General features: G+C 52.4%; 1 protein-coding gene and 1 long non-coding RNA gene across 7 annotated transcripts in view; one reads left to right on the top strand and one right to left on the bottom strand.

The window, feature by feature from the left end:
- Positions 1-12791, bottom strand: part of KIDINS220 (kinase D interacting substrate 220) — a 101779-nt gene extending 88988 nt beyond the window's left edge. For all 6 annotated transcript variants that reach the window (XM_008249999.5, XM_008250001.5, XM_008250002.5 and 3 more), the window contains exons 1-3: positions 12621-12791; positions 6547-6690; positions 111-209 (exon numbers count right to left, since the gene is read on the bottom strand). In XM_008249999.5, coding sequence (XP_008248221.3) covers positions 111-209; positions 6547-6654 — 207 coding nt within the window. In that variant the 5' untranslated portion in view covers positions 6655-6690; positions 12621-12791. The remainder of the gene's footprint in view (positions 1-110; positions 210-6546; positions 6691-12620) is intronic.
- Positions 12792-12934: 143 nt separating this feature from the next.
- LOC103345516 (uncharacterized) lies at positions 12935-15714 on the top strand. The gene is made up of 2 exons (XR_515381.5): positions 12935-13453; positions 15326-15714. It is a non-coding gene; the product is annotated as an uncharacterized LOC103345516 (long non-coding RNA).

Here is a 15714-nt window from a genome sequence, read left to right as displayed (position 1 = left end):
TAACACCCGAGGCACAGGTGAGTTATACCTAAAAGCATAGTTTTTAACCTTTTACTTTTGAATCACGTCTTAAAAACAAGGAAACAAAGTTAAATGATTTTCATATTCACCAGGTCTTCCAGATTGCAGTTCGCTCCGTTCTTAATCAGCTCCTTCACTATCTCCAGGTTGCCCTGCTCGGCGGCTATCATCAGCGGGGTCTGGCCACACTGGAACGCAAGACGCAGGAAGCTTAGCCGATGCTCGCGCGCACGGAGAAACCGCAGTCACACACGCCACGCCTGCCTGCCACGGAGCTCCCAGAGATCCTGGCTGTATTTACTATACCTCTGTGGTTCAGACACAGCTTTGAACCTTAAGTTTGGCTTTCTAATAAATTAAAAGAGAAAATCACACAATTTTTCTTATCATAGTATTAATGTTTCGGCATGAAAATTAATTAAAAAATCAGTAAACACGCATAATACTGTGATCTGGAAAGTAATTATCATAAGGTATAAAAATCTCAGAATACCTATGGCAACCAAATTCTCTAACAACACAGGCAGAATATGACATAAATGTGTTTTTAATCACATACATGTGTTTTCTCTAAAGCAGGACCAGAGGGAGATAAGAGACATACAATGCAGGTACCATACAGAACACTCACACAAGTAGGTTTCTCACTGTTTTATTTGAAAGGCAGAGTGGGAGGGAGAAAGATCTTCCATCCGCTGATTGAGTTCCAAATGTCCCCAACAGCAGGGGTTGGGCCAGGCTGAAGCCCGGAGCCCAGAATTCAGTGTGCGTGCCCCACACGGGGGACAGGGACCCACCCACCCACTGCTGCCTCCCAGGGTGCACACGGTGGGAAGCTGGAACAGGAAGCAGAGGCGGATTCAGGACAGGCACCCGGATCGGGATGCACGTGTCCCGAGCAGCCGACTGTCGTGCCAAATGCCTGCCTAGTTTTTATGTCTTCTCTTGTAACTTCAACACACCAAAGTAAACCTCTGATAATTAATCAGTGTATTCCAGCCTTCCAGCCCAAAGTGCTTCCTACACGCTGGAGAGTGGGGGGCAGGGCGCAGGCAGCCCCACCCTGGAAGTCCCCCCAGAGCGGGCGGCACTGCAGGAGCAGTGCTCTGAGTGCTGGCCGCGACACAGGTCAGAGCGCTGCGTTAAACAATCATACACTGCAGGCACTGAGACACACCAAGGGCTCTGAGAAAAATGTACACAAAAACTGAGTTCAACTGTACGAATACTTGAGACCTACTGACTGTGTGTATATCAACGTGCGTGTGGGAATCCATAATACATTTATTTTAAATACCAATTTGACATCAGTCCTTTGTGTCAAAGCCTTCAGTGTTTTCTGGAAAAGGACCCAAATCCCGCCAAGGCCAACAGAAGCCCTGGATGATGGTGGGGCCAGGGCAGACTGCCTCCCTGCCTGTCTGTGCCCCTCCCACCCCATGTACCCTCAAGCTGTCCCTTCTCCTCACTGATCCCCTGGCACTGCAGGCCAGGGCTTTAACCCGCTGGGCCACAGCACTGGCCCTGCAATTTTATTTGTATTTGTATGATTAACAATGGACTATTCCCTGCCTTCCCTAAAGACTCTAAACTCCATGAGGGCAGGAAAATGCCTGTTTTGTACATACATGTGAGAGACCATGTGTGTGAGGTGACAGCAACTGCACTCAAATATGTGCTGAGGGGCCGGCGTTGTGGGATAGCTGGTAAAGCTACTGCCTTTTCCTATTTCACCGGCATCCCATATGGGCACCAGTTCAAATCCTGGCTGCTCCACTACCAATCCAGTGCCCTGAGAATGGCCTGGGAAAAGCAGCAGAAGATGGCCCAAGTGGGAGACCCAGATGAAGCTCCTGGCTCCTGGCTTTGGCCGGGCCCAGCCCTGGGAAGTGAACCAGCAGATGGAAGATCCCTCTCTCTGTCTCTTCCTCTCTCTCTGTAACTCTTTCAAATACATACATACACACACATACAAATGAAGTATTTGCTGAGTAAATCAAACAAAGAATTTAAAAATGTATTAGGAGGGGGAGGTATTATGGCACAGCAGGTTAAACCACCACCCGGATGCCCGTATCTCATATCAGAGTTCCACCTCAGTCTCCTATCCAGCTTCCGGTTAATGCACACTCTGGGAGGCAGCAGATGATGAGTCAAGTACTGGGATCCCTACCACCCACATGGGAGACCCAGATGGAGTTCCTGGCCCCTCCCTGGCAGTTGTGGGCATCTGGGGAGTAAAGTAGCAAATGGAAGATCTCTCTCTCCCTGCCCCTCCTTTTTAAATAAATAAATAAATAAATAAAAATAAAAAAAAATTTTTAAAAACAAGCAAATAACTAACAATTAGCAAAATGCAACAAGTGCTATTATAAAATAATGCAAGAGTTAAACACAAATTCTGGATTACACAAAGAAGTAAATCACATTAAATAAAGGCATACCAAATAATTTAGTAGAATGATGGATACTAAATTATAGGCGGTAGTCACATTATTCAACCAGGGCCATTAGCGAATAAGGTAGTATCCATAAATAGATTTTCCAGGTGAAAAAGCCTATCCTTTACACATTAAATTAGATTATAACTTTTACAATACTCCTCACTCTAAAAAGCAACAGACACATTGCTACTTGTTAATGCGATTACCTAAACATTATGTGTATGACACTGCGTATTAACAGACACCCATCGCCACCCCAGCCTGCCTCTGTCAGCTCTAAGCTCTGGGCATACTTTCTAGAGACCATTGCCTTTGACGGCAGTCACCTCTGGAGGGTGCACCTCCTTCTCTCAATAGTTGCAATAAAACTAAAAGATGTTTAAATTCTCCTTTGAAGGTCCCTGTCATATTTTTGTGATAAACACGACAACAGCCATGTCTTAATGTCTTTCCCTTTCTGAAGCAGCAAACTGGTATCTGCCTTGTACCAAGCGGAGCTGAGTAACGTTCTGTTCTTTTGAAAAACGAAATAAAGTACAGGCCAGCCTTCTGGTGTAATGGATTAAATCTCCACCTACAACACTGGCATTCCAAATGGCGCCTCTTTGAGTCCTGGCTGCTCCACTTCCGATCCAGGTCCCTGCTTACGGACCTAGGAAAACAGCAGAAGACGGCCCAAGCGCTTGTCCCTGCACCCACATGGGAAACCCGGATGGAGCTCCTGGAACCAGCAGATGGAAGACCTCTCTCTCTCTCCCCCTCTCCCTGCAACTCTGCCTTTCGAATAAATAAAAAATAAATCTTTAAAAAAAGATTCATTTTTTTAAAAAGGAAATGTCTATGAAATAAAAATCTCTTTAAGTTATCACATTTTATTATTCTACATATGCTAATATATGCTAATAAAATAACTTCTGTAGTTCATTTACTCTAATAATGAATAATCTCCATTTTAAGTTTTACATCTTATATATTTTTAAAAATTAGTGACTATTCGTAATCGTAATAGAGCTGCTGTACACATTAAATGAGCTGATATAGAATATACGCACCATGATATTTGCATAAATATAAAAGCATTAGCCAGCACAATACTATTTATTGTAAGATGTTTTATATCACGATGTCCTTTAACGGGGGCCTGCATTGTGGCACAGCAGGTTAAGCCACTGGTTGCAATGCTGGCATCGCATAAGAGAGCCAGTTCCTGTCCCGGCCGCTCCACTTCTGATCCAGCTCCTTGCTAATGCACCTGGGAAAGCAGCAGGAGCTGGCCCAAGTCTTTGGGCCCCCGCAACACATAAGAAACCAGAGGGAGTTCCAGTACACTGGCTTCAGCCTGGCTCAGCCTTAGCTGTTGTGGCCATTGAAGGAGTGAATCAGAGGAAGAAAAATCTTTCCCTCTGTCTCTAACTCTGCCTCTCAAATAAATAAGTAAAGCTTAAAAAAAAAGATGTCCTATGACAGAGTTAACACTAAATGAAAATAGGAATCCTATGTCAAATAAAAACAATAAAATAATAGTGAGCTGTCACTTCAGCGTTTAAACACGTAGTATCTGCGTGTCCATGCGCGTATCAGCCACAAGGTGAAGGAGCCCAGTTCCCACCCGCACAGGAGCAGACAAGGGTGGGTACGCAACGTATGGGTGACACGCGGTCAAAGGCTGCTCAGCCTTAACAGGGACGGAATTCTGTCACGTGTCACATTTCTGCTACATGAAACGCCGTGTTCTACAGCCACTTACATGAGGTACCTAGAATTCACGGAAACAGAACGCAAAACAGTGGGTGAGGAGGAAGCGTTACTATTCACCGTGTGCAGGTTCTGATCTTATAACATGAACGCGTCTGGAGACCTGCTGCACAACAACGTAGGCACATTCAACACTGCTGAACTATGTGCCTCAACTAGTTAAGGTGAAACACTTTATGTTACTTTTTTCCACAATAAGAAAATTTACAAACCAAATTTTACATGCCTACAATTACCTCTACTATCTCTAGATACACTATATGCTAAACATACATCATATGTGTAAAATAAAAATAACTCATTCATCTTAGCCACTGGCTATAAAAATATGTTGAACACACAGTTCTCAGAAAGTTATTTTCCTTAAATTTTAGAAAACAAATATAAACTATATATACTTTATCACTTACAAAATTCACACAAAAAGTCTATTAGTCCCTAAAACGTCATGCCAAATAATCTTCAGCCTGGCTATTTATAATGAAGTAAGATCAGCTTTCTTTTCCTCATATCACTGAACAGAAACACCTAAGTTAATGGTTATTAAGCTTTATTAAACACCACAGGTAAACTATTACACTCTTTCCTACAGATGCAGTCTCTTAGACTGTGGAATGTATAACCAAGAAAAGTTGAGCCTCTATTATAGAAAATAGTTTTTAAAATCCCTAATCTTTGGTGCCGGTGTTGTGGCGCAGTGGGTAAGGTCACTGCCTGCAATGCCAGCATCCCATACGGGTGCGGGTTCAAGACCCAGCTGCTCCACTTCCAATCTAGCTCCTTGCTAATATGCCTGGGAAAGCAGCAGAAGATGGCCCAAATGCTTAGACCCCTACACCCACACGGGAGACCCCAAAGAGGCTCTGGGCTCCGGGCACAGCCCTAGCCATTACAGCCATTTTGGAAGTGAAGCAGCAGATAGAAGGTCTCCCTTTCTCTCTGTCTCTCTCAATCTCTGTGTAACTCTTTCAAATAAACAAAAGATAAATCCTTTAAAAAAAAATTCCTAATTTTCTCTGGTTAATCTACTCATTGGGTCTAGATGTTCTCTAAAGCGTCCTGGAAATACTTTAAATTTCAGTACTCAAACTTTCTGAATATTGACTACTCCATCATGGAAGAAAGGCAATCATAAAACCAAATTCAGGGGCCGGCGCTGTGGCACAGCAGGCGAAGCCTCCGCCTGCAGTGTCAGCACCCCAAATGGGCACTGGTTCGTGTCCCAGCTGTTCCACTTCCAATCCAGCTCTCCGCTATGGCCTGGGAAAGCAGCATAAGATGTCCCAAGTGCTTGGGGCCCTGCACCTGCATAGGAGACCTGAAAGAAGCTCCAGGCTCCTGGCTTCAAATCAGCTCAGTTCTGGCCATTGTGGCCATTCAGGGAGTGAACCAGTGGGTAGAAGACCTTACTCTGTCTCTACCTCTATTTGAGAATAAATAAAATATTTTAAAAAATTAAATATTCAAATATTCAATATGAAAACATAAAGTGCAGCCAGCGCCGTGGCTCACTAGACTAATCCTCTGCCTTGCGGCGCCGGCACACAGGGTTCTAGTCCCGGTCGGGGCGCCGGATTCTGTCCCGGTTGCCCCTCTTCCAGGCCAGCTCTCTGCTGTGGCCAGGGAGTGCAGTGGAGGATGGCCCAGGTGCTTGGGCCCTGCACCCCATGGGAGACCAGGAGAAGCACCTGGCTCCTGCCATCGGATCAGCGCCGGCCACAGCGCGCCAGCCGCGGTGGCCATTGGAGGGTGAACCAACGGCAAAGGAAGACCTTTCTCTCTGTCTCTCTCTCTCACTGTCCACTCTGCCTGTCAAAAAAATACAAAAAGAAAATATAAAGTGCACTCAAAAATATGGAATTTGAAGTATTTTTTAAATTTTTTATTTATTTTTCAAAAGGCAGAACGACAGAGGGAGGGAGACGCACAAAGACTGATCTTCCATCCACCAGTTCACTCCCTAAATGCTTTCAACAGCTGGGGCTGAAGCAGGCCAAAGCCGGGAGCTCGGAACTCCACCCTGGTCTCTCACATGGGGGAGCAGGGACCCAAGTACTTGGTCCACCATACGGTGCTACCCAGGCACATTAGCAGGGAGCTGGATCAAAGCAATGAGACTTGAAGCAGCTCTCCAGTTGGGATGTGTGTGTCCCATGCGGCAGCTCAACCTGCTGCACAGGGAGAACCACTTCTGAAGTCCTGTTACCTGTAAGAAACGGAACCATAGCCATAGACCAGTAGGCAGAGGCTGAAAGCACCGTTAGCCTTAGCGCAGGGCTCTGCACGCAGGAGCAGCCAAGTCGCCTGCCCGAAGCAGCGGCCTCACCTCGTTTCTCTCATCCACATCCTTGCACTTCTCAAGAAGGGCTTTCAGAGCGGGAATGTTCTCTTCTTCCACATAATTTATTACACTCTGTGATATCAGAACCGACATCTTCACAGAAAGCTGTTGCTCTCTTTATTTCAAAACCTGTTAATCGGACAAAATACATGTAACTTGTGGTTAGAAATATCATTAAGATACTAGTAAATATATCATCATTCCTTTTTTTAAAACATTTATTTATTTATTTGAAAGTGAAAATTAGACCCAATCAACGAGAACACTGACCTTGGCCTTCCAGCCTCCAAAACCATGAGAATAAATTCCTGTTCTCTCTTTTTCAAAAGATTTATTTATTTGAAAGGCAGAGCTACACAGAGAGAGGGAGAGAGAGAGATTTTCCATCCACTGATTCACTCCCCAGATGGCCACAACAGCCAAAAGCCAGGAGCTTCATCCGGGTCTCCCATGTGGGTGCAGGGGCCCCGGCACTTGAGCCATCCTCCACTGCTTCCCCAGGTGCGTTAGCAGGGAGCTGGATCAGAAGTGGAGCAGCCGGGACTCGAAGCAGTGCCCTACAGACAGCTGGAGCTGCAGACGCGGCCTAGCCCACCAAGCCTCAGCGTACGGAGCAACTGCACTTCCGCAGCAGGAGCGGAAAACAGAGCAGTGGGCTCCGCTGACAAAACGTCCCTTCCCCAGACTCACACTCGTCCCTGCCGTGGCTGATGCGCCCCAGAACCAGCTCCAGCCTCCTCAGCACCCACGGCTCCCACAGCCTGCTTCTCAGCGCAGGCTCCTTTCCTCCGAGGCCAAAACCCTCAGAACTCTCTTCCTCTCATACCCTGCATTCACTCTATCAGCAAATCCTCTGGCTCCACCTGGGACTAGACACTTCCCATCTGACCAGCGCTCAGTGCCCATCACTAGCTCCGGGCCTCTCTCCTGCGCCGCCGTCACGGCTTCCTAACTGCTCCTCGCTTCTGCGCTATCTCCCCTACAGTCTCCCCACCAGGGACCCCCCAGGGACCTTGGAAAGCCTAAGTGTGACCACAGCGACCAGAGGCTGGGCTGTGGGGTGAGCCGGCAAAGGGGGAAGCTGGCCAAGGACACAGTTGCCCTCAGACAGGGGACAGTTCTGCATCAGCTGCCCAGGAAGGGGAGCACAGGGAGTAACAACGCAGAGTGCGCAGCTGCTAAGTGAGCGGATTTTAAGTGTTCTCACCACCAGGAAAGCACGTGAGGTGATGGGCAGGTTAGGCCAGCTGATCCCATCACCTCACGATTCACGCTGCATCTCGTAAATACATGTAATTATTGCTTGTTGATCAAAGCGAAACTAAACCTTACATGCACGCGAATCTCCTGCACACGTCAAGGCAGAGCCAGGACCCCACTCGGAGGCTGGCTCAGTGGCCGGGCCTCAGTCTGTGTCACCCGCTCCCCAGGGAGCTGCCTCCCTGCCTGCAGCCAGGCGCGGTGCTGCTGCACAGACTGCATCCTCTTCTGTTTCAGTGGCTTCCTGAGCACTCAAATGAAAATCAAGCGCTTTCATCAGGGCCGGCGCTGTGGCACAGCAGGTAAAGCCACCGCCTGCAGTGCCAGCATCCCATCTGGGTGCCGGTTCAAGACCCGGCTGCTCCACTTCCCATCCAGCTCTCTGCTATGGCCTGGGAAAGCAGCAGAGGATGGCCCAAGTCCTTGAGCCCTGCACCCGCGTGGGAGACCCAGAGGAAGCTCCTGGCTTTGTCTCCACTCAGCTCCGGCCATTGCGGCCAACTGGGGAGTGAACCAGCGGATAGAAGACCTCCCTCTCTCTCTCTCTCTCTCTCTCTCTCTCTCTGCTTCTCCACTCTCTGTGTAACTCTTTCAAGTAAAATAAATAAATCTTCTTTTTTCACCTCCACCTGAACGACTCCTAAGTGGTCCTCACCTCCATCCACCTCCGCACACAGGCAGGGATCCCTAAGTCCTAAACGTCTTGTCACACCGCAAGTTAAGAATCCACCTGTGGGGCCGGCACCGTGGCTCACTTGGTTAATCCTCCACCTGCAGCGCCAGCATCCCATATGGGTGCCGGGTTCTAGTCCTGGTTGCTCCTCTTCCAGGCCAGCTCTCTGCTGTGTCCCAGGAAGGCAGTGGAGGATGGCCCAAGTGCTTGGGCCTTGCACCCACGTGGGAGACCAGGAGGAAGCACCTGGCTCCTGGTTTCGGATCGACGCAGTGCTGGCTATGGCAACCATTTGGGGGGTGAACCAACGGAAGGAAGACCTTTCTCTCTGTCTCTCTCTCTCACTGTAACTCTGTCAAATAAAATTTAAAAAAAAAAAAAAGAATCCACCTGCATCCCACATGAGCACTGGTTCCGGTCTCGGCCACCCCACTCCCGATCCAGCTCCTGCGTATGCGCCACAGGAAGCGGAGGAAGGTGCCCAAATCCTTGGCCCTGCACCCGCGGGGAGATCCAGATGGAGAGCTGGCTCCTGACTTGGGCAGTTGTGAACACTTGGGGAGTGAAGCAGCGGATGAAAGATCTCTGTCTCTCCCTCCCTCTCTCTATAACTCTGCCTTTCAAATAAATAAATAAACGTTGTACAAATCCTCTTTCCTTATGGCTGCTCTACGCTCAATCTCTCCAGCGGTTTTCCTCTCACTCAAAATAAAATCCCAAATCCTTATCCCGGCATACACAGGTCACGGCATGATCCTTTCTACCCCGCTCCACCTCCCTGAGCTCAGCTCCGACCTTCACTGAGTTTCTGCCCGGTTCTGTCATTACCTCATCCAGGTCTCTGACCAGGTGGGAACGTGCACCGCCCCCGCCCCCACCCCCACTCCCCACCCCCACTCCATCAGCTTGCTTTATTCCTCTAGACAGCACTCAGCACGCCCTCTCATCGCCTGCTCTCCCCACCCCGCCCCAACCAATGGAGCTCAAGAACCGGGATCAGCTGTTTGCTGGCTGAAGTGCCAGCGCTCAGGGAAACACCTGGTGCGGAGCAGAAGGCCGGACACCCGCACGCGGACACGCGCCCTGCAACGTCTGCGCAGCTGTCACCCTCCGGGGACGCAGCCCAGGGCTCAGCTCTCACATCTCCCCACCCCCTCCAATCCCCACTGCCCTGCCGTGGACAGTCTCACCCTGCACACCCAGCCCTCAGGTACAGTTCAGAAACGACAGTACCTTCTCACAACGACCGACTGACTGTGAAATCCCTACAAACAGGACCTCAAGTACTCAGGTTTTTATCGCATATGGGTGCCGGTTCGAGTCCCGGCTGCTCCTCTTCCGATCCAGCTCTCTGCTGTGGCCTGGGAAAGCAGTGGAAGATGCCCAAGGGCTTGGGCCCCTGCACCCATGTGGGAGACTCGGAAGAAGCTCCTGGCTCCTGGTATCTGTCTGGCCCAGACCTGGCTGTTGTGGCCATTTAGGGAGTGAACCAGCAGTTGGAGGACCTCCGTTTCTCTGCCTCTCCTTCTCTCTCTAATGAATAAAATAAAAAATTACTTCAAAATAAAAATTTTTTTGTTTGTTTTGTTTTGTTTTTTTTGACAGGCAGAGTGGACAGTGAGAGAGAGAGACAGAGAGAAAGGTCTTCCTTTGCCGTTGGTTCACTCTCCAATGGCCGCCGCGCTGATCCAATGGCAGGAGCCAGGAGCCAGGTGCTTTTCCTGGTCTCCCATGGGGTGCAGGGCCCAAGCACTTGGGCCATCCTCCACTGCACTCCCTGGCCACAGCAGAGAGCTGGCCTGGAAGAGGGGCAACCGGGACAGAATCCGGCGCCCCGACCAGGACTAGAACCCGGTGTGCCGGCGCCGCTAGGCAGAGGATTAGCCTAGTGAGCCGCGGCGCCAGCCCTCAAAATAAAAATTTAAAACACACATGCAAATGTCTGAAAAAGCCCTTACTTGGATCAAATATTTTTGTCACCACACATCACACAAAATAGGACCACACACTCAAAGAAAAGTGGCGGCAGGTGTCAACTTTCCTGGCTAAAGAAATCAAAGACTGGGGCCGGCACTGTGGCACAGAAGGCTAAGCCTCTGCTGCAGTGCCGACATCCCACGTGGGCACTGGAACAGATCCCGGCTGCTCCACTTCTGCCCAGCTCCCTATGAGGTACCGAGGAAAGCAGCGGAAGACGGCCCTGGTGCTTGGGCCCCTGGAGATCAGAAGAAGCTCCTGGCTTCAGACTGGCCCAGCTCTGGCCATCGCAGCCATCTGTGGAACGAGCCAGTCAGTGGACACAAGATGGACATCTATTTCTCACTCGCTCTCTCTCTCTCTCCTTCTCTTTCTGTATTTCTGCCTTTCAAATAAATCTTAAAAAAAAAAAAAAGAAAGAAGAAAGAAAAAGAGAACAAAGACTGAAAACCTTAAATTTTCAAATCTCCTGGACCTGCCTCTCCCACGCTGTTATGTGGATTGTAAGTACGTCCCCTTCAGATGCGGAAGACACAAGAGTTAGCCCTCTTATTCTTTCCTTAGACTACTATTAAGCAGAAAATGCTAACATAAAATATATATATAATTTGAAACTGTTTTTCTTAAACTACCCAAGAGACATCCTTTGAGCTAATCTACTGTGGAAAGGTGACCTATTTTTGTCATATAATTATATGAAAATGCCTGCAATTCCACACAGCTATTACAGCAACAGTTTAGCAGTAACCTAGAATTTGCAAGGCAGTGTGCTACGGGCTATGACCAACAGGCTGACTAAGACGTCACTCCTGCTCTAGGGGAGCTCAGGGCCCTCCAAGGGCAAGGGTCAGAAGCGGAGGGGGCTGGGGGAGGAGGGGGAGGGACGGACAGGAGGGCTGCTCACTCCATCCGCCTCCTCCCCCAGGGCTCTGCCGGTCCTCAGCCATGCTCTCCACCACCAGCCATACCAGGATGTGCACAGGACTGGTGACCACCGACCCATCAGAGAGAGAAGCTGGGCCGAGCCTCTCTAGGGCTAGGACCTAGAAACCAGAGCTTGTGTGGGTCCTTACGGGCCATGTGTACAATCCTAGTTTGGAGAGAGTCAGCCAGTAGAGAGAGAATGCCACAGACACGGGGAAGCAGACTCCCTAAGTAAGAAGGAAAATGAGTGCCCTGAGAAATGGAACAGAGGCAGCGCCCGGGCTGGAGGCGCTCCCTCAGTTCCCTAATTCTCCTTTCCCCGAGGAAACACGAAGCTTGGTGCGTGCATTCTAAACAGCCCTACTCACAGCCGAGACAGGACAGAGCAGCACGAGGGGGCTGCACACCCCACACGACCCCAGAGAACTGGGTCTCCGGGGAACACAGAGTCAGCATCCTGGGTCGGATCGGGGAACCCCGACACAACCCGCACACGGGAGAGGGGCCAGGCGGTGGGCAGGCAGCCGCACTCCGGCGTGGCCACGAACAAACCAGACTTCCCACCGCCCAGCCGGGTGAATTCGAAGGCTCCAGGAGAGCTGGACTGGAGACGCTCACCCAGAACCCGGATCACGCGGGGTGTGCAGAGCAAGCACTCCGGGGCCCGGCGCGCACCCACGTCCCGGGCTCCTCCCCGAGAAGGCCTGCCCGTGCACCTGCGGCGGGGTGCACACGCTGACACCTCAAGAACGCAAGGAACGGCGCCCACGCCGGCAAAGCGAGAGAACAAAGGGGCGCGGGGCAGCGTCCTCCGTGAACACCGCGCCGCCGGGTCCCGCGTGGCCCGCGCGTGGGCAGGGACAAACCTCCGCCGCTCGCCCCGAGCCCCGGCGCGGGCAGGGCGCCGCAGCTACCGCCGGGAGGACGCTCTTCGCCGGCCCACACCTCTCAGTGTGTCACAACCACCCCACGGAACGAAAATTCCCACGCCGACACGCCACCGCGCGTAGGGGACCCGCGGCGTGCCGATCTGCTGCCAGGCGCGGAAAAGGACAAAGCAGCAACGGACCCCAGGGAAAGCGGGGGCACCCGCCCCAGGGACGCCCGGCCGGCGGGCGCGGCCCGGCCACCCGCGCCCCTCGCTCCGCGGCCCGGCCAACGCCCACCCGACCCCACAGCCGGCCCGGCCGCCCCGAGCGCCCCGCCCGGCCGGCGCCCCGCTGACCGTCTCACGGCGTGCTCGGAGGACAGGGCCCTCGGCTCGGGCGGAACGGGCTCGGCCGCGGGCGGTGTCAGAGGACGCGAGGGTGGGAGGCCGCGGCTTTCTGCTCTGCTCCCTCGCCACACCCAGCGGCCATTTTCTCCTCCCTGGCGAACTGACAGATCACGTGGGAGCGGGCGGGGCGGGGCGGGGCGTGGCCACGCCCCCTTGGGGCGGGCCGAGAGGCGCCCGGCGGAGGCGGGGCTTGGGCGCAGGGACGCCGCGGGCGCAGCTGGGCGAGTCCCGCCTCCTCCCTCCGCTCGCTCTGCTAAGCTTCCAAACGGAGCTGGACAAGTGCCCGCCATATTTTTTCACTGTCGTTGTCCCTGCTTACTGTTCACTGACAATCCCTGTTTACTTTCCTGATCGACTTTCTCCGGAGAAATAACCACAACTGTAATGTCAGGGGACAGATAGTCACGGCCAGTGACGGCAGCCCAAGCGCCTCTCGCTGAGGTCAGTCCCTTCCACTTCCACACCTGCCTCCCGCCTGGAGGGCTTCTCCACACCCAGGCCCTGCCTGCCGCCCGCTCCCACCTGGCCCCGCCACTAGGTGTTGCGACACAGGTGATCCCTTAAGAGCTGGTGGGTGGGGGAAGACCCACCAAGGCCCGCCCCCACCAGCAGGTGCTGAGCTAGATAAGACCCTGCGAACTGGAGGCCGAAATACACTCTGCCTGCCCAAGCCGCTCCTGAAGCTAAGGAGCAGCTGACTCGTACAGCTAGCCGTCTTTATCTTCTGTGGTCTCCAGGCTGCCTCATCCCCACTCTTCCTCACCAGGCCCAGAGGACAGCAGGTGAGCTCCCGGGAGACCCGGGCTGACGGTGTCCCAGGGGTTGGGGCCCCCAGCATAATGAAGGCTGAAGAGTCAGCAAGGCACGGGCTCTTGCTGCATCTGTAGACACAAAGGCAAAATGTGGAGCGTTGTCACAGGTTAGGTCAGAAGTCAGAGTGATCTCACCGACGTGCGTCGGTTACTGAAATAACTCCCGGGTTAAAGCCGAAACTGCCGGTCCCTACTGAACGGCACTTTTATTTATTTTTTAAGGCAGATCCACAGAGAGGCAGAGAGAGAGGTCTTCCATCTGCCAGCCCACTCCCCAGATGGCTGACACAGCCAGAGCTGGGCTTATCCAAAGCCAGGAGCCAGGAGCTTCTTCTGGGTCCTCCACACGGGTGCAGAGGCCCAAGGACTGGGCCATCTTCCATTGCTTTCCCAGGCCATAGCAGAGAGCTGGATCAGAAGTGGAGCAGCTGGGACTGAACCAGCACCCACAGGGGACGCCGGCACCACAGGCGGCAGCCCCTTGAACTGCAGTTTAAGAAGGGCTGCACTCACAACAACCCCCCTTTCCAGCCCCCACCGCACCCCCTGCAAGATCCCTTTCGCCCCCAGGAGTTATGTGTGCAGCCCCCACAGCACCACTCACTTAGTGAGCCTAGTCCACAGGCCCAGGAGACCAGGCAGGCAGCTCAGGGCGTGGCTGGGCGGGCCCGGGCCACCAGGTGCTGGGGACCTGGGAATCCAGGCAGAAGGGGGTGGGGTGGGGGTGGGGTAGGAGCACACTGCAGGTGAGGGGTCTCAGTGAGGAACTATGCACATCCCCATGTGGGAAGACACAGACATGGGGCCCCAGCCTCAGGTAAGGGTGCCATCCCCCACCCCGACCTCAGCCCCCTCAGCCCCCAAACCTCAGTGTGCATACCTCTTGCTCAGGAATCCGTGCCTGGAGAGCCGGAAATAGAAGCAGGCTGGCTCCTGGGGGCCACCTCTTAGTGGGGGTGAGAGCAGGTTGGGGGTGCAGGGGTGCAGGAGACCTCAGCACACATGGGTCACCCAGTCCACCCCGCCCCCACAGCTCTGCCCGGGACCATGCCTGGCAGCTAATTCCTACAATGGTAACCTCTCATGACTGCAAGTGACCAGAAAATTATGAGATTTCCTTAAAATGTCAACAGGAAGTAGACACGCATCAGAGATGTTGCATCCTGTACTGCAGTCGCCTGTTGGAAATAACGGGGAAAATTACAGCTTTTTAAAAAGATTTATTTGAAAGGCAGAGGGATACAGGGAGGGAGGAAGAGAGAGAGACAGAGAGGTCTCCCACCTGCTGGTTCACTCCCCAAATGGACGTGGCCGAAACAGTAGAGGGCGGAGCAGGCCAAAGCCAGCAGCCAGGAACTCCATCCTGGTCTCCCAGGGGGGTGCCGGGGTCCAGGCACCTGACCAGTTATCAGCTGCGTCCCCGGTGCATTTAGGAGGATACTGGATCAGAAAGGGAGCAGCTGGGACTTGAACCAGTACGGGAGGTGGGCACCAGGACGCCCACCCCACTGTGACGGTTTCATGGCATTGCCTCTCTCTTGCCAAATGCCTGGGATTCCTGCCCCACACCCTGGCCTCCTATCCTGCAACAACGTTACGAAAGTGCTTTCCCTCTGCCCATCTTGTGTGCAATGGTCATCCCTCCAGGCAGGCCTTGGGGCTTTCCAAGTTTTTCCAAGTTGCCTACATCTTTTCCTCGGGCTTGTGCTCCAGGAAGAGGACTCAGATCACTTTAAGAGTCTGGCTTCTGTCCTCGTCATGTGGTTTTGTGTCGAAGGAAAAATAGCAGTTATCCCCCCCCCCCCATCCCCGCTGTAATTTACCCGCCTTCATCTTCTGCAGCGGCGTCAGCGCTCCGCCCTCTCCTCTCCACGCGGTTCCGTCTCCTTGCGTATCCGATTCTCCACGGGAACCTCAGGATTTCTGCACACTCTGCTGCTTTAGAGCCCTGCTCTCCGATTCATCACAAACAACGTGAAGACACAGACGAGTCTGGAGAGGAGACAGCTCCCCTCATTTCACCTCTCAGAGCTCTGCGGCTTCCAGAACTGAGATCTGAAACACAACTCTGCTGTTCACATCTATACAAGCACTCTGACATCGAAAGGGGAGGCAGGGTCGCAGGCGCCCAGAGATGGGTCTTCCAGTGCTAGTGGTGGATTTCTGTTAACCCTTTCAATTCTGCAAGACTATGGGTTACTCTCTGTGTTATAAAAATTTACATAATCAGG

This window comes from Oryctolagus cuniculus, chromosome 2 (assembly GCF_051225735.1).
Source record: "Oryctolagus cuniculus isolate XC-2025 breed Fujian yellow rabbit chromosome 2, ASM5122573v1, whole genome shotgun sequence".
Taxonomy (NCBI): domain Eukaryota; kingdom Metazoa; phylum Chordata; class Mammalia; order Lagomorpha; family Leporidae; genus Oryctolagus; species Oryctolagus cuniculus.
Note: the sequence above shows the minus strand (reverse complement) of the source record. Positions and strands in the feature narration are given on the sequence as shown.